The sequence below is a fragment of the Ixodes scapularis genome, unplaced genomic scaffold, assembly GCF_016920785.2.
Source record: "Ixodes scapularis isolate PalLabHiFi unplaced genomic scaffold, ASM1692078v2 PGA_scaffold10__122_contigs__length_95168666, whole genome shotgun sequence".
Lineage (NCBI taxonomy): Eukaryota > Metazoa > Arthropoda > Arachnida > Ixodida > Ixodidae > Ixodes > Ixodes scapularis.
In genome coordinates, this window is record NW_024609836.1 from 12954688 (window position 1) to 12973250 (window position 18563).

An 18563-nucleotide genomic window follows, 5' to 3' on the forward strand; every position below is an offset into this window, starting at 1 on the left:
TAAGTGTTAGATTTTCCGATAATTAATTTTTTTTAATTTTCTCATTTTCTAGTGTTTAACGCTTTAATATATTTTTCTACTGGCCCAAAGATGTCGTCTCTTTGTCCATACTCTTCGCGTCGCACACCCACGCAAGCGTGAACGCGGTCCTCTACATATCGGGCGTCCGCGACAGGACCTTGCTCTTAACTGACACACTAACGAGCTTCACCTTGCGAATCGGTGCGACGGCTGAGAATGGATACCGAGAAATTAATGAAGGTTGGCCAGGAGTTGGGGTTGTCTGGGGCAGCTTTGAAACAATGGATGGATGAAGAGCGAGCGCGCGAGAGGGACCAGTGTACAGCAGAACGCGAGGCTACTAAAGAAGCAGAAGCCCTTTGCCCGGGCTCGCTTAGACGCGGATGACCATACTCGTGCGCGCCTAGAAGCAGAACGCGCGGTACTGGAGCTCCAATTACGTTTACAGGAGCGACGAGAAAGTGAAGTAGAAGGAATTCCGAACGAGTCTGGTGCGGGTAAACCTGCTGGCTTTGTACAGGGGTACCGGAGCCCACACAAGCTTATCCCCGCTTTCAATGAAAAACGCGACGAGCTTGACGCCTACATCCAACGATTCGAGCGGGTGGCAACGTGCCAAGAGTGGCCACAGGATAAATGGGCCTTGTCCCTGAGTCTATGCTTGCCTGGGGAGGCATTAAGTGTAGTCGGACGCATGGCTGCCGGCGCTGCTACAAACTACACTGTGCTTAAGCAGACTCTTCTCCAACGATTTCGGTATACGGAAGAAGGGTACCGCGCCAAGTTCAGAGAGGCAAGACCAGAGGAGGCAGAGACAGGCAGACAGTTTACTGGTCGTCTGTTTGGATATTTTGACCATTGGCAAGAAATGGCCAAAACAAAGCGTACTTACGACGCACTAGACAAAATAGTGTCGGAACAGTTTCTCAAGAAATGTCACAAAAAACTGACCATCTTTTTAAGGGAAAGAACCTGCCAAGGACCTTTACAAGTTGGCGGAAGCTGCCGATCATTATCTTGAGGCTCAAGGACTAGTCCATCTTGGCAGAACAAATGAGGACCAAGAGGCGAAGCCATTGGGGAAAGCGAAGATTTCTAAGCCTCGATGCAACGGGGAAACCCGCCTGTTTCCTTTGCAACAAACAAGGTCACCGCGCAGCAGACTGTTGGTCCAAGTCAAGAGGATCCAACCCAAAGTTGACTGTTCGCTGGAAGTGTCGCAAAAGCGGGCATAAAGCCGAGTATTGCCCTAACAAGACAGACGCGGGTGGACAAGCATCGTGTTCCCTGGCGCCTCAGAATGAGCCTGGGAAAGTTGGTTTGGACAGTCATTCCCTTAAAAGAAATGTGAAAGCAGAGCAGGATGAAAGAAGAATCGATGTTCAAACAGATGGCATGCCAACGGCTGAAGGACTGCTTGAACGACACCCTGTCGTTGTACTGCGTGATTCAGGATGCAACTCTGTCATCGTAAAGCGATATCTGGTTCCTGATGACAAACTGACAGGAAGGAGTCCATCGATCTACCTTCTCGACCGGACAGTTCGATGCCTACCTGAAGCGGAGGTGGACATCGACTATCCTTATTTCACGGGCGCAGTAAGGGCAACCTGCATGGAAAGACCGCTGTATGATGTCGTCTTGGGCAACATCGATGGCGTACGGGATGCATCTGCTCCTGATGTCAAGTGGAGAGCAGACCAGAAATTTCTTCCCCTGCAAGAAAAGACCCAAGAAAAAGACAAAATCTTGGACAACCAACGAATTTGGACAGGGACGACCTCCTCATCGAGCTCCGGAGAGCAGAAAGGCGAGCTTCAGGCTAGTGTCGTAACGATGCGGACCTCGGCGACAACTGCTGGGCTACCAGTTGCAGAAATAAATCCACTGGACATCAACCCGGCGGAGCTAAGCGCCAAGCAAAAGCAAGATGCTACACTCCAAAGATGCTTTGAAACAGTGGGAAGCAAGGTTGCCTCAAGATCAGCCGACATCGACTTCGTGCTGATGAACGGGATTCTTTTTCGACGGTACAGACTTTCATCGAAAAAGGAAATGGAACAACTCGTTGTCCCAACTGGCCTCCGAACATTCGTTCTAAAAATGGCACACGAAGGAATACTATCTGGACATGAAGGAATCAAAAGAACGACAGACCGAGTGCTCGGAGAGTTTTACTGGCAAGGGGTGCAAGGGGATGTCACGCGGTTTGTGAAATCATGCGACATCTGCCAAAGAACCGTTCCGAAACACTTGGTAGGCCGCGTGCCTTTGGGAAACATGCCCGTGATCGAGACGCCTTTTCAACGGGTAGCAATTGACATCGTGGGACCACTGTCACCAACCTCAGAGAAGGGCAACCGTAACGTACTAACCATGGTGGACTACTCGAACCGCTATCCTGATGCGGTTGCCCTACCAAGCATCGAGACGGAGAGGATTGCGGAAGCTCTCCTCGAGATGTTTTCACGCGTGAGATTTCGTAGAGAAATCATCAGCGATCGGGGCAAATCATTCACATCCCGACTCATGAAGGAGTTTAGTCGTCTCCTCTCGTCTAAGCAGATGCCAACCACACCGTATCATCCCATGTCCGACGGCCTCGTGGAACGATTTAATGGCACACTAAAACAAATGATACGACGAATGTGTCAAGAGAGCCCGAAAAGATGGGACCGATACTTGGCACCACTACTGTTCGCGTATCGCGAAGTGCCGCAGGCCAGTGTTGGGTTTGCACCATTTGATCTCCTGTATGGCAAATACGTCCGAGGACCGATGGCCATATTAAAGGAAATCTGGACAGGAGAGCACTTTGACGAAAATATGAAGACGTCGTACGACTACATGGTCGAGCTCCGCCAGCGCTTAGAAGACACTTGCCGGAGAGCACAGGAGATGCTCAGAAAGGCGAATTTAGTACAGAAGAAGTACTAAGACAAGAAGACGAGAGTGAGCCAGCTACCTGCTGGAGACAAGGTTTTACTTCTTCTCCCCTAAGATAACAACAAGCTGATCCTGACCTGGAAGGGCCGCTTCAAGGTTTTGGAGAGAAGAAATGACATCGACTACGTCATTGATCTGGGAACAAGAAGTAGTCTATTCCATATTAACATGCTGAAAAAGTACGAAGAGAGACCGGTTTCTAACCAACAACCGCAGCATGCCTCAGTCGCGGTCCAGCACGAGGAGGTAGAGGAAGAAAGCATACCTTCTGTGACACTCCACAAGAAAGAAACTCACCAGGATGTGAAAGTCTCGAACGACCTAACAGCCTCTTAACAACGCAGGTGTCTATCCTCTTGGCTGCGCACAAGGAAAGCTTCACAGATGTCCCGGGAAAGACCTGCCTGGTGGAGTGCAAACTGAAGACCACCACCCACATTCTTATTCGAGTACATCAATACCCGATACCGTTCGCTATCCAAGAAGTGGTGCAGGAGGAAATCCAAGAAATGTTACAGCGGGGCATAATTGAACCCTCCGAATCGCCGTACCAATCTCCCATTGTGGTGGTAAAGAAAAAGGATGAATCAATGCGGCTCTGCATTGACTTCAGGCAATTGAACAAGGTCCTCGTCCCCGACAAATAACCCATCCCAAGGGTGGACATGATGTTTGCTAAGTTGAGAAGCAGTCGATACTTCTCAAAGTTCGACTTTTCGAAAGGTTATTGGCAGGTGCCGATGCACGAAGGATCAAAGCAAATGACAGCTTTCCCTACGGCTTCGGGACTTTCCCAGTTTCGATTTATGCCTTTTGGGATCAAGACTGCACCGGCAGTGTTTAACCGGCTCATAAGGAAGGTGGTCCAAGGCCTGCCAAACATCTACCACTATTTTGACGACGTCCTCATCGCCACAGAAAACTGGGAAGAGCACCTGGAAACACTCAAGTCATTCTTTCAGCGGGTGAGAGAAGCTGGTTTGACGATACGGCCAACGAAGAGCGAAGTCGGCTTTGCATCAGTCAAGTTCCTCGGTCGCATCATTGGACATAACCTCCTGCGACCGCAAATCGAGACGCTACAAAAGATTCAAGTTGCCGAGCCACACGAGACAAAAAAGGGCGTCCGCTCGTTTCTGGGCCTGACAGGCTACTACAGAGATTTCGTTCCGCAATACTTTGAAATTTCACAACCGCTAACGGAGTTGACACGAAAAAGGGCCCGGGACAAAGTGGGTTGGGGGGAAAGGAACAACACGCTTTTGAGAAACTAAAAGAACTACTGTCCAGCCGACCCATCTTAAGCGCACCATACTTTTCTGAATCTTTCGTGCTTAGTACGGATGCGTCATCCACAAGCGGGGAGGGCGGTTCTCATGCAGCGGCAGAATGGAATACTCCATCCTGTAGCTTACGCGAGTCGTAAACGGCTACCTCGTGAAGCCGGCTATTCAACGATAGAGCAAGAAGGCTTTGCACTGATATGGGCAGTTAAAAAATTTCATGTGTACTTGTACGGGAAACCATTCATTCTGCAAAGTGACCATCAGCCTTAATTGTACATAAACTCCGCAAAGCACATCAGCAGCCGTGTGCTACGTTGGAGCTTAACGCTCATGGAGTACGACTTACAATCGAATATATCAAGGGCTGTGAAAATGTGGGCGCCGATTATATGAGTCGCATGTCTGTTAAATAAGAATCTCAACTTTGTTATTATTCTTTGTAGTGATGCATTGCGTACAATAGTCAAAACAGCTTTTTTTCTTATGAGTATAACGTGCGTATGACAAGGGTGTTGGATCAATTACTTTGCATATGTTTGTGTGTGGGAGAAACCAAAAGTTTGAACGGACCAAGTGCCAAATGTGTAAACTGTAATATAGTTTGTGGACAAGTTTTTTTTGTCATGTTGTAAACATTGTTTGACCGAAACAATGCTCTTAAGTGAGGGGTAATTGTGGTGATTTCGGATTTTAATGTAGAAGAAAAAAAAAGGACGACGACGAAAAGGAATGCTGATGTGGCTGGTCGACTGTGTGTTTGTGTGCACGGGGAAACTTTGGCGCGAGTGGCGGGTGGTGGAAAAAGAAGGAGAAGGAAGCCTGGAGGTGGCCAAACCGGACAAGCGAGCAGGATCTGGTGGACGAAAAAACCGACTCGCAACGATAGGCGTGGTCGGCACGGCTTCAGTTCGTCGTCCACAAACACAGGCCTGGTCAGCGGGCCTGCGAGGTTGCCCTGCCGCTACTTCAGGCCACACTCTTCAAGCCACTCCGTCGTCCACTACCCAGCCCCAAAGCGCCAACCTACCTGGCATCAAGATTTCGGCGTGTACACCATGATCAGAACTCAGACCCACTTCACGGACACTTTGATGTACTCCTCTTTAATTACCCTTTAAGTGTTAAATTTTCCGACAATCAATTTTTTTTTAATTTTCTCATTTTTTAGTGTTTAACGCTTTAATATATGTTTGTACTGGCCCAAAGATGTCGTCTCTTTGTCCATACTCTTCGCGTCGCACACCCCGCAAGCGTGAACACGGTCCTCTACAGGGGGGAATCTGGCTTCGGAAAAAAACACAGTTCGCGGAAAGCTCGTGTTACGCGTTTATTTGCTGCTGCTCTTGTCCCGTACACGAGACGTAGCGTCCTCGTTAAGCCTCACTGAGCTCGATTTGCTCGATTCATGGCCGCCATAATGAGATGCAGGCGACGGAGGTTACAAGACCGTTCCTCCCCTAAGGGAGGACAATCCATACCCTTTTTTCTATGAGTGTTGGGCCGCTCGACATGGAACGCAAAAGAATTAGACCGCCTTGTTCGTCAGTTTCAGTTAGTGGACGCCTGGGAGGTTAAAAACCCCAACGTCTTCGGGTACACCTGGGCGTGCCGTGGCTCCTACAGCCGTCTGAATAGGGCTTACATCCGCGCGAACTTCCCGTTCCCTGTGACCCGGTGCGAGATCGTGCCCCTCCCGCCTGGCACGCGGTTTATCTCGGACCACCACGCACTGCTCGTGGCACTGGCGGTTCCTGAGTACCGGGCTGGAAGCGCCGTGTGGCGCATGGACGTGAACCTCCTTCGGGATCCGTCTTCCGTTGATGAACTGCGTAGCATCATTGCAGAAACTTTAAGTCAACAACCCTTCGACCCCATCCAGTGGTACGGTCTGAAAGCCGCCTGGCAGGCCTTGCTGGCCTCGGCTGGCAGAAGCCGTAGAGCTCGGCCATAGCCTCCTGGCTCGGCAAACCGCAACTCTGAACGACCTGATAAGGCGGGTGCGCATTATGCGGAGGGGTGGGACAGGAACCTTCCTCATGCAAGAGTACCTGAGCGTGCTTCGGGCGAGCTACAGCCGCGTACTTAGGTACAACCCTCGAATCGCCAATGCCCAATTTCCGTGGGGTCGACCTGTGTCCGATCCTGAGGTTCTGAAGTATTTGCGCGTGTCTGGCGGGGGAGAGGAGGGGGGGGCCTTTACGCGGGTTTTGGAGGTGGTCCTGCCGGACGGCAGTGTGTCATCCAGGCAGGATGGCATAAACGCCGTGTTCCGGAAGTACCGTATTTTCCGGACTATAGTCCGCACCCGGTGTATAGTCCGCAGAGGCAAATTTGGGGTCAAAAATGAAAGTTTTTGCTTAGATAGTCCGCACCCGCTGCATAGTCCGCACCTGGTGCTTAGTCGACATGAAATTCTTCTCATACGCGGCACACCTTAACATATGTATGTTTTCTTAGCTCAGAAAAAAGCCTATAATACACGTCAATTATTATTAATTAATAATTAATTAATGATTATTAATTATTATTATAATTATTATTAATAAATTAATAAATTAATTAATTTATTCACAAAATTCGTCCCGTCTCGTCATAATCAACGATATTGAAAAACATAATTCCTGTATAGTCCTCACGCGTAGATAGTCCACACAGCCAGAAATTTAAACTTTTAAACATGTAGAGTCCGCGAACTATAGCCCGGAAAATACGGTATTTCTCTCGTTTGCACTCTTCGGCTCAAAGCGATACCCATTGTGAATGTGCCACGGACGTACGTCAGTTTTGTGGGGACCTCCCCGACGTTCCGGCTGAGATGAGCGAGAGGTTGGTGCGTCCCGCCACCCGTTAGGAGGTGGTGGACGTTTTGCGCCCCATGAAGACCGGCTCAGCCCCGGGCTCTGATGGCTTGCATAGAGAATCTTACTCAAAGTTTTGGGACGTCTTGGGCACCGCGATGGTCAAGGCTAATAGCACATTCCTAGATTCGTGCTACGCCCCTGATTTTTTTAAAATTGAACGAGTCATTTTAATCCCAAAAATAGGGGGTTTCTGGCTCCGATCCTCAATCGTGGCGGCCAATCACGCTACTAAACGCGGATTACAAGATACTAACCAGTTTGTTAAACAAGCGGCTGCGCGATATTTTGCCCGTGATCTTTAGTCCGTTTCAGACGTGCAGTGTCTCCGGGCGCACAATCTTTTCTTCTTTAATTTTGACGAAATACCGTTTTGCATACGCGATTTCAAGATCTCTTAACGGTTGTTTCATCTCTCTTGATCAAGCCAAAGCTTTCGACAGAGTTGAGCACAATCACCTCTTTTGTGTCTCAGCTACGTTTCAATTTTCTAGTCTGTGTATAAATTTGTTACAAAGTTTGTACTCAAATATGTCTGGTGAGATTTTTGTAAACGGGCGCCTGACAGCGGCTTTCCCGTAACGAGAGGAGAGCGTCAGGGCTGCCCGTTATCGCCACTGCTTCTTGCTTTGTGTATTCATCCTTTGCTACGCAGGATTCACAAGAGCGAAAATGTTCGGGGTTTTACGCTTCCGGGGCTAAGTACAGTTTCCGTTTCAGCGTATGCTGATGATGTTTCTTTATTTTTGCTCGACAGTGATTGTTTTCTGGCAGTAGATCGTATCTTTTCGAACTACCCCGCGCTGTCTGGGGCCCAATCGAACCCCAGGAAAAACGAGGCTTTGTCTTTTGGTTCCTTCCCGCGTACTTCACTTGGCGTTATCCCGTTTGTCCAAACTGTTCATGTACTAGGCGTGCCTTTTTCGCACGAGGGAGTGTCAACCCTGGCTTGGGACGAGGTCTTCGGTAAAGCTCGAACACAAGTTCGGATGGCGTCAGAGTTTGAATTATCGCTTAGTGACAAAGCTTTTTTGATCATAAGTGGAATCTGCGCCAAGCTCTAATACGTGTCGCGGGTGGCACTTCCCCCTGCTGTTTTTACCCGACGTATGACATCTTTATTGTTTTCTTTTGTATGGGAAGGGAAGAGTGAGCTCGTTTCCAGACCGGCGCTGCGTCTTCCGCGGCCCAGCGGCGGCCTGAGCATTCCGTGTCTCGGTACGTTTGAGCAGGTACTGGCCCTCCGCTGCGTGTTGGATATCTTGGAGGATGTAGGCTATATCGGCCGTACTCTAATGCTGTACTGGTTGGGTCATTTGCGCCCGACGCTCGTGCCTCGGGGACTGGGGAACCTGGCTCCGGCGGAGGAGACACCTCAGCTGCATTACGCTGCGGTCGTCGCGACGCAGCACCGGGTAACGCATGAGTTACCCGGCGTTCAGATTCAACAGCTACCAGTATCCCGTGCTTGCGAGCCGCTTTGTGCCGCAGAGGTGTCTCCGGCGCACCAGTCGCGTAGCTCCCAGGTGTCCTTGGAGAGCCTCGTTTGTGCGGACGTCCGTGCGCAGGCAGCCGATATTGGCTGGAAATTCGGGTGGGGCGTCCTACCAACGAGAGACCGACTAGCACACTGGGGAGTTGCTGCTACCGACAGCTGCCCCCACTGCCCTTCTATCGAATCCAATGAGCATGCCCTCGTCGGCTGTGTTGTCGCCCGGACATTCTGGACACTAGCGGCACGGGCCTGCCGAGAAAACTTCCGGTTCCGGAAACAGAGTACGTCACGACCGTCAAAATGACGCCGCAGCTTGTTTTGCGGTCAGTTGGAGACAAAGAAAAGTCGATATTTCATTTTTTTTTGTAGAAGTTAATAAACCGAGACGAAAACGGATGCCTGTACGGCATTCAGTGAACATTGACAATTTAATGTTAAAGTTATCTGGCAAAAGTAAAAAGGTCATTTCGTGGTCCCTTTAAGTGGGGGGCTTTCAGGGTCAAGACGTCCGCTGATAACTCATACAAAAAGTCGAGCTTTTTCTTCATTTTTAGTTAGAAGTAGAACCATATCGGGCGTAAGCAGTTGAGTGGAAAGGCTTCACCCCCAGTGCCATCTGGATTTTGAAAAAGTTCCTATCGGAGATGAAATTTTACTGCTATACCCACTTAAGCCTCTTGTGACGCCTTAGGACTAAATGCGCTGCAGCGGAGCTGGTCTATAAGACGTCGCAAGAGGCTTAAAAACCGGTATGGTCTCTCTCGGTCTTACCCGATTGGATATGTGTGAACGGCGCTTAACACTATAGAGATGTGCATGGCATTCAACTATGGACTTGATGACTAGTGCCTCAAACAAATTTATTACGTAACTGCATGTTTTTCTCAGCAGGTCCCCATTGAAATGTCTCACCGTACTGTTCCGGTTTGTGTATCCAAAGCAATTCCTCGTCACAAGGGCACATGGTGTGACCAGGGCTGCGAGAGGATGCCCCCATTGCTCTAATTAATGAAAGATTATCGCGTGAGAATTCTGTTTACAATTTCTGGTTCCCAACAAACCGGGATGGCCAGTGCTTGGATGCTGGGATTGCTGCTTGCGCAGGATGTTAGTCCTATTCATCTGGAAGCTCCTTGGTAAAAGCAGTGCCGGAATGTGCCAAGGGTATGTCCAGTGTCTTCAGTGTATTCATTAGCCTAGCTCACTGTTCCTAACGTAATTTACAGGGGGCTTACCGGTGAAACAAAGCTTTTTAAGGAAGAACAAGCGCTGCGATTTTTGCAGCCGCTCTCGCAGCAAAGCCTCATCACGGCAACGCGCGACGCACACACTTCGTTTTGCCGCCCATCTGGTCTAGCCACTTCGCAACATAACAAAAACTATTGTTGGCACGTTCCTTGTGCCAGGCCTCTCATTTTTTATGACTGTACTTCGTCTCACCCTACGATGGACTAAAGGCAGAAGCTACGGACCGCCAGATCCAATCACGAGCCACTTACAAGTTGCGAGGTATTTCGCTTCGATGCGCGTATCGGCACCCGCGTCTCGAATCACTTACGGGGAACGGCGGACGGTTGTTTGGATTGAATAGCACTGAGTGACTCAACAATTTTCGGAAGCTGTGTCATACAGGCTCTTTGCAGTGTCGAAGCTATAAAAATGATGCAGCGCTTTTGGACTCGGAGGATCATTCGTCCACCCCTAACCAATGCTAAGCGTGTCATATTTTAGCTTGCAACGCGATTGGTCCTTGCGGCCCGTGGCTTTGGCCTTTAGTCCATCCTTTCCAAAACATTGGAAACGGAACGGCGGCACCCCCTTGGTGGGAACGTGTCGGAGGATTATTCGACCAGCTCGCCTGCAGACTTTTTTTTGTTTCAATATTCAATCTGCGGTTCTCTACATTTCAACTTCGCTGTAAGAGATCAGAATACCATCGTATTCTACACAAATGCTTGTAAAACTCGGGGCCTTCCCCTTTATTGGAGGCGTGCTAGTTTCCTGTTCACTTACCTCCGCACCGAGTATGTCAATTTCGCGTCTTAGGTGGGTTCGAAAAAAGATATCATTTTTGGGCATCGCTTCTCGGCCTTTTGGCTAAGATCGAGTTTCGAGTTCGTCGACAGTTTCTGCGCAAGAATCGTCTCCCTGTGGCCCGCGTCCCTCAGTCGCGCGTCACCGGGGCCCCACCCTACTGCCACGGAAGATGCCGCCGTCATCCCAGGCCCCGCCGAAGGCTCAGTCTTTCGTGTTCTCGGCACCCGCCGAAGTTCCTGTTGATGAAATAATCGACAGCTTGTATGGCCTCGTTGGTGAGGACAGTTTGACGCACTTGCAACACTTCGGTGCAATGAAGTTCCTGGCTGCAGTCGGTTCGACGGCAGCTGCAGACAAGATGGTAGCGCAGGGCCACCTGCTGCTTCGAAACGTCGTGGTCCCGCTCGAACAAGTGGGACCGCGTATCATCCACGTGACGGTCTTCCGGCTCCCTCCCTACGTCCCCGACGACGCCCTCCAAGCAGTCTTCAGTTCTTACGGGAAGGTGCTCGCCATTTCCCACCTGACCTACAAAGACCGGCCAAAGCTTTTCACCGGCACGCGAGTCCTCCGCATGGAGATGAAGACGCCCGTACCGAACTTCGTCAGCGTTGGAGGGCACCGTGTGATGTGCGAATACCGAGGAATGAAGAAAGTCTGTGCCCGCTGCGGCCTGGAGGGCCACTTTGGAGCCGCTTGTCGCACACCACGCTGCGACCGGTGCGGCGTCTTCGGCCATAGCACTGACGGCTGTAATGCCCCGTGCAAGCGTTGCGGTCACAACCACGCCACCACGGATTGCACGCAGCGCCGGAGTTACTCGGCAGTGATTCGTGACGAGGGTCCTTCGGATCCTAGGCCCCCTCCGCTGACGGCACCCGATCCGCCCGACAGCACTCCAGGTGCTCCACCCCAGCCTGCAGAGACCCACCCGACCGCCGGCGTGACCCAACCGGACGCTCCCCAGGTACCACCAGCCGCGCCTTCGGAGGCCAGCGGGCGCGACGACCCCAACTCGGAAGCGGAGTCCCTCCCCCCCCTTGTCATCGACGAGTCGGCAGAAAGTGAGTCGCCCGCAAGCCCAGAAGCCCAAACCGGAGTAGCCACTGCCTCCTCCTCGACAAGCGACCCAGGCGTGAGGCCACGAACTCCCGTGGAATCTGCCACCGACAACACGGAAAGCATGGAGTCGTCGCCGTCAGAGAGCGACTCCGTCAGCTTCCCGGTGCTGGACCAAGCAGCCAAAAGAGGCCCGCCCTCCTCGTCAGACTCTGGACCTGGCCCCATACGCTTGACGGGTACGAAGAAAAAGGTTCGACGTCTGAGTTTGATAGACCGTCCCGTCATTGGACGCCAACCCCCGTAACTAAGAGGCCTTACTCGTCACTAATTCTATGTCGCGTTCCAGTCTTTTTTTTTCGACCATGTTTGTGTTTTTTCTCTTTGTAATGGCCCTTCGCATCTTATCCCTCAACGTCCAGGGTTTCCGGAATGAGGATAAGCAACGTGAAGTTGTTCATTTCGCCCGTGGTTTAGGCTGTGACCTTCTTTTTGTACAAGAAACTAACTTCTACGGTGCTCGCGATGTCAAAGATTTTAAAGCTCGTTTTTCTTTTCCTTGTTATTTTTCTTACAGTTCGTCGCGCTGCACGGGTGTGGGCGTGATTTTTTTTCGACCGTGCTTATTCACCAGTAGTTTTTGCACTTTCGACCTAGACGGCCGCGTTATCTGTCTCGATCTTTATCTCGGTTCGCAACCGGTACGCGTTATCAACGTTTATGCGCCTGCTCAACCAGCGTTTTCACATTCCTTTTTCGCATCGCTAGACGTGTTTCTTTTAGAGGGCCATCCTTTTATTCTTCTCGGGGATTTCAACTGCGTCATTAATTCTTTCCAAGACGTCCAGGGGCGGGGCTGGGGCCGCTCGACATGGAACGCAAAAGAATTAGACCGCCTTATTCGTCAGTTTCAGTTAGTGGACGCCTGGGAGGTTAAAAACCCTAACGTCTTTGGGTACACCTGGGCGCGTCGTGGCTCCTACAGCCGTCTGGATAGGGCTTACCTCCCCGCGAACTTCCCGTTCCCTGTGACCCGGTGCGAGATCGTGCCCCTCCCGCCTGGCACGCGGTTTATCTCAGACCACCGCGCACTGCTCGTGGCACTGGCGGTTCCCGAGTACCGGGCTGGAAGAAGCGCCCTGTGGCGCATGGACGTGAACCTCCTCCGGGATCCGTCTTCCGTTGCTGAACTGCGTAGCAGCATCGCAGAAACTTTGAGTCAACAACCCTTCGACCCCACCCAGTGGGACGGCCTGAAAGCCGCCTGGCAGGCCTTGCTGGCCTCGGCTGGCAGAAGCCGTAGAGCTCGCCAAACCGCAACTCTGAACGACCTGATAAGGCGGATGCGCATTGTTCAGCGGGGTGGGACAGGGACCTTGCTCATGCAAGAGTACCTGAGCGTGCTTCGGGCGCGCTACAGCCGTGTACTTAGGTACAACTCTCGAACCGCCAGTGCCCAATTTCTGAGGGGCAGACCTGTGTCCGACCCCGAGGTTCTGAGGTATTTGCGCGTGTCTGGTGGGGGGGGGGGCGGGGCCTCTACGCGGGTTTCAGAGGTGGTCCTGCCGGACGGCAGTGTGTCATCCAGGCAGGATGACATAGACGCCGTTTTCCGGGAGTATTTCTCTCGCTTGTACGCTTCAGCTCAAAGCGATACCCCTTGTGAATTTGCCGCGGGCGTAAGTCAGTTTTATGGGGACCTCCCCGACGTTCCGACTGAGATGAGCGAGAGGTTGGTGCGTCCCGCCACCCGTCAGGAGGTGGTGGACGTTTTGCGTGCCATGAAGACCGGCTTGGCCCCGGGTCCGGATGGCTTGCCTACGGAATTTTACTCCAAGTTTTGGGATGTTTTGGGCGACGCGCTAATCAAGGTTATTAATACATTCCTAGTTTCGGGCTACGACCCCGATTCCTTTAAAATTGGACGAGTTATTTTAATCCCTAAGACGGGAGTTTCTGGCTCCGATCCTCAATCGTGGCGGCCAATCACGCTATTAAACGCGGATTACAAGAAACTAACCAGTCTGTTAAGTAAGCGACTTCGCGATATTTTGCCCGTGATCATTAGTCCGTTTCAGACGTGCAGCGTCCCCGGGCGCACGATCTTTTCTTCTTTAACTTTAACGAGGGACCTTTTTGCATACGCGTGTTCAAGATCTCTTAACGGTTGTTTCATTTCTCTTGATCAAGCCAAAGCTTTTGACAGAGTTGAGCACAATTACCTCTTTTGTGTCTTAGCTAGGTTTGGATTTTCTAGTCTGTTTATAAATTTGTTAGAAAGTTTGTACTCAAACATGTCTAGTGAGCTTTTAGTAAACGGGCGCCTGACAGCGGCTTTCCCCGTAACGAGAGGAGTGCGTCAGGGCTGCCCGTTATCGCCACTGCTCTTTGTTTTGTGTATCGATCCTTTGCTTCGTAGAATTCACACAAGCGAAAATGTTCGGGGTTTCCCGCTTCCAGGGCTAAGTACAGTTTCTGTCTCAGCGTATGCTGATGATGTTTCTTTATTTTTGCGCGACAGTGACAGTTTTCTGGCAGTAGATCGTATCTTTTCAAACTACTCCGCGCTGTCTGGGGCTCAATTGAACCCCAGGAAAAGCCAAGCTTTGTCTTTTGGTTCGTTCCCGCGTTCTTCACTTGGTGTTATACCGTTTGTCCAAACTGTTCATGTACTAGGCGTACCTTTCTCGCGCGAGGGAGTGTCACCCCTGGCTTGGGACGAGGTCTTCGGTGAAGCTCGAACACAAGTCCGGCTGGCGTCAGAGTTCGAATTATCGCTTAGTGACAAAGCTTTTTTGATCAAAAGTGTAATCTGCGCCAAGCTCTGGTACGTGTCGCGGGTGGCACTTCCTCCTGCTGTTTTTACCCGACGTATGACATCTTTATTGTTTTTTTTTGTATGGCAAGGGAAGACTGAGCTCGTTGCCAGACCGGCGCTGCGTCTACCGCGGTCCAGCGGCGGCCTGAGCATTCCGTGTCTCAGTACGTTTGCGCAGGTACTGGCCCTCCGCTGCGTGTTAGACATCTTGGAGGATGTAGACTATATCGGCCGTACTCTAATGCTGTACTGGTTGGGTCATTTGCGCCGGACGCTCGTGCCTCGGGGACTGCACTCTAAGAAAAAATGGAGGAAAAAAGTAGCAACGGCCCGCCTTCCTCCCTTCTACCGACGCGCCCCCAAGCGGACACGAGAAAAGGGGAGGAACGAAACTTTTTTCTCCTTCTCCAGGCAGACGGGTGAAAGCTTTCGCCCTCCCGACTCATCGTCTTTCGGTTTCGTTTTTCGAGCAGGTCGCGCACGTTGTTTAATAAATAGCTGTTGAGTTGATTGAGCTTCAGCAGCAGCGAAGGCCGCCTGTAATTCCGTCTTCTAGTCTAAACGTGCAGAACATTTCGGTTGCATTGACGTTTTTATCACTAATTTTATCAAACGAGCAAACGAAGCCGCTAGAAACAGCGAAGTTCCGGAACAGTGCCAGCAGTGCCACGTACACTGGGGGATGGCCGTCTCCGGATTGTTTGACTCGCGCGGCACGGAACTACAGCCGCTACAGCCACTGCAGCAGTACACACTACAGTAGCGAAAGCACGCGGAACTGTGTCGACGTTTTCGACGTTATGGAAACCGCAGGAACTGTGTCCGCTGTGTCCAAGAAAGGCAGGTTTTGCTGCCGGCTGCCTGGGTGCCTTCCCCCCTGAGTTCGGTTCTGTTTTCCGATGCCGAGTGCAACCGGCGTTCAACGTGGTCCTGTGTTTGTGCGTGTCAGCAACATAGCTGCAACATCGTGATGGCAGTGTTGTGGGTTGTGAACGGAAGACTGGAATTATCGCCGATGTGACCGTGTGTTCGCGTATCAGTGGTGTAACAACAAGAGGAGATCGTAAACGGTCGGGCATTGATGCCGCTGGTCGGGCCGTGATCGGAGGGGGCGGGTTGTCGCAGTTTGACATTCTGCTTTACATTAAAAAGTTTAATACCGCTTGAGGGATTACGTGCAATCGATCAACGTGCGGATAGTCATGTTGGAACGCTGGTCTGAGCAGTATAAGCTCCTATCGTACAGTGGCCAATGTGACTGTTGGTTGTATTGTCCCCGAGAGCGATTGCGCTCTGGGGCAAGGACAACAGTACGAAATTGTGACGGAAAGTACGTATATTTACAGTGTGGAATTTTAGCGTTAAAAACAATAGTAGGTAAAATCGAAAAAAAAAAGCTACCATTTATTTTGCTGTTTAGATATATACTACGGTTCCTGGAGAAACTGCCCTCCAAGTGGCACGCTAGGATGAGCGCTAGAAGTTTTCGGGCTCTCCACGGCGTAGCTCCGTACACTTAACACCTGCCACAAGTCGCAGCTTTGACTGCATTCAAGTTGATCGAAAAGCGATTTCTCAGCCCGTGAAGCATCACTTCCAGCTGAGTGAATATCCGCTCTACAGAGATTAATTCAAGACGGCAATTGAAGCTTTGCGCGAACAGCAGAAATAGAAAAACAAACACTACAATAGAAATACAGGCTACGAAGCGCCGTGCGGGGAAACAAACTCATGGCTTCGAACCGCATTGGAGCGGTTTGATTTATTGCTTTCAAATAATTACGGCGTGATCGAGCGTTTACTTTTTAATGAGAGATTCATCCCCTGAGCCGTTCAAAATACTCTCAGAGGTATGACATTGCTGGGAAAAAATCAACATGCTGGGAATGTTTTTTTATTGCTTAGGGAGTCACCGAAAAGTTCCGCACGTTCAAAACGACCAGTATAAAAAACGGAAACGTAGAACACGGGTGTAGTGTTCGGGTTAGTGTGGTGTTCTGTTGTATTGATATTTGTGTGTGCAGTGCATGTGCTTAATGTATGTTCACCTGATGCTTGTAATAAGTGTAATGGGTGTCATGTGTGTATAGCAGAGGATCCTCAAGCGCAGTAGTGGCCTGAGAGAAGCAAATAATTTTTTGTAGAACATGAATTGGGCGGTATCTAGCGCCACCTAGCCTAGCTACTTGCAATTACTCTGCTTGACCCCGCCATCTGGTGGCTAGCGATTTAACCTTCTTTCACGCTACGCGATAAACAGCGGCTTCGAGTTTGTTCTTTCGAGAACGGCTTTTGGTTTCGCGGAGTGAGTTTGCCCTTCTCTGTGATGTGCGGTTGACGAAGGAATTGTGACTCGAGGAACACCAAAGGTAAGACGCAAAGTGCACGAAGTAACTCGGTATCGGTTGTCTCCGTTTAACATCGCAGTGCTGTCGACGAGAAGACTGAGTAACTGCTTTCGAAACGCAGGTTTCTGTACCTGTGGGGGGAATCTGGCTTCGGAAATAAACAGTTTTCGGAAAGATCGTGTTACGCTTTCATTTGCTGCTGCTCTCGTCCCGTACAAGAGACGTAGCGTCCTCGTTAAGCCTTATTGGGCTCGATTTGCTCGATTCGGGGCCGCCATATTGAGATGCAAGCGACGGAGGAACTTTGCTCACCTGCTTCAGGGACGAAGGTTTCTCCCTTTCTAAAGGAACATAGGTTACAAGACCGTTCCTCCCGTAAGGGAGGACTATCCGTACCCTTTTTTCTAAGAGTGGGGAACCTGGCTCCGGCGGCGGAGACACCTCTACCGCATTACGCTGCGGTCGTTGCGACGCAGCGCCGGGTGACCCAAGAGTTACCCGGCGCTCACATTCAACAGCTACCAGTATCCCGTGCTTGCGAGTCGCTTTGTGCCTCAGAGGTGTCTCTGGCGCACCAGTCGCGTAGCTCCCAGGTGTCCTGGGAGAGCCTTGTTTCTACGGACGTCCCTGCGCAGGCAGCCGATACTGGCTGGAAATTTGGGTGGGGGGTCCTACCAACAAGAGACCGACTAGCAAACTGGGGAGTTGCCGCTACCGACAGCTGCCCCAACTGCCCTTCTATCGAATCCAATGAGCATGCCCTCGTCGGCTGTGTTGTCGCCAGGACGTTCTGGACACTAGTGGCCTTCGGAGTGCGCCTCCTCACGCAGAGACGACCCAACCGTTTCGCTAGACTTTTAGAAATTTTAACGCGCCAAGTCTTGTGGGAGTTTAGGTGTCGCGCCGTGGTCCAACGTCGCCGGTTTAGGCCTCTGTTCCCCATGCTTCGAACTTTAAGAGAGAAAGTTGCGGACTATCTGGAGACACAACTGTGGACGCTTGGGGAGCAAGAGTTCCTGAGACGGTGGCACTCGCGGTTTTTCCACGTTAATAACAACAGAATTTTGCTGCGGCCTACTCCGGTTCTGCACGGAATGTGACATAAATGAGTGGTGAAGTGTGGCCTGCGTGCCACCAAATCTTAGCACTGTTGTCAGAGGTGTGGCTGTTGTGCCAAGATCTTTGTAAATATGTAAATAAACTTTTCTTTCCAGTATCTGTTCTTATCAGCTTAATATCTGATAGGGGCCCTATATGGGTCCTCGATATTAACTTTATTTTTGTAGCCAGGTGGGGTACTTCGGGCTTGCCCGGAGCCTGCCAGGGTCGTCCCTGTATTGCAGTACAGCAGGGATCGGCCCAGTTCCTTCGGGAACAAATATATGAATATAAAATGAGACTCTAGGACTGTAGTAGATGGTGTAAAATTCCTTTTGATAGGACCCAAATCGGAAGATTCGGAAGAGTAGACGAATCTCAAGCGGTTTGGAAAGATTCGGATTCGGGTCCCATCAACGCACGTTATCACTTTAAATGTAAAGGTTTCCGCAGTCCTGATAAGCAGCGGTAAGTAATTCACTTCGCAAAGTCACAGCACTGCGATTTGCTTTTCTACAGGAGGCAAATTTTTTTTCTGCTCAGGATGTAAAGAAATTCAAAGAGCGCTTTTCGATCCCCTGTTATTTTTCTTTTGCC

At 50.7% G+C, this 18563-nt stretch overlaps 1 protein-coding gene and 1 pseudogene across 1 annotated transcript; both read left to right on the top strand.

The window, feature by feature from the left end:
• Positions 1-10693: 10693 nt before the first annotated feature.
• LOC120843138 lies at positions 10694-12011 on the top strand. Its single transcript, XM_040214370.2, has one exon. It carries the CDS (start codon positions 10813-10815, stop codon positions 12007-12009), a length of 1197 nt encoding a protein of 398 aa, XP_040070304.1. The 5' UTR covers positions 10694-10812; the 3' UTR covers positions 12010-12011.
• A 6045-nt stretch (positions 12012-18056) lies between these two features.
• On the top strand, positions 18057-18236 carry LOC115322897 (annotated as a pseudogene).
• The last annotated feature ends 327 nt before the right edge of the window (positions 18237-18563 follow it).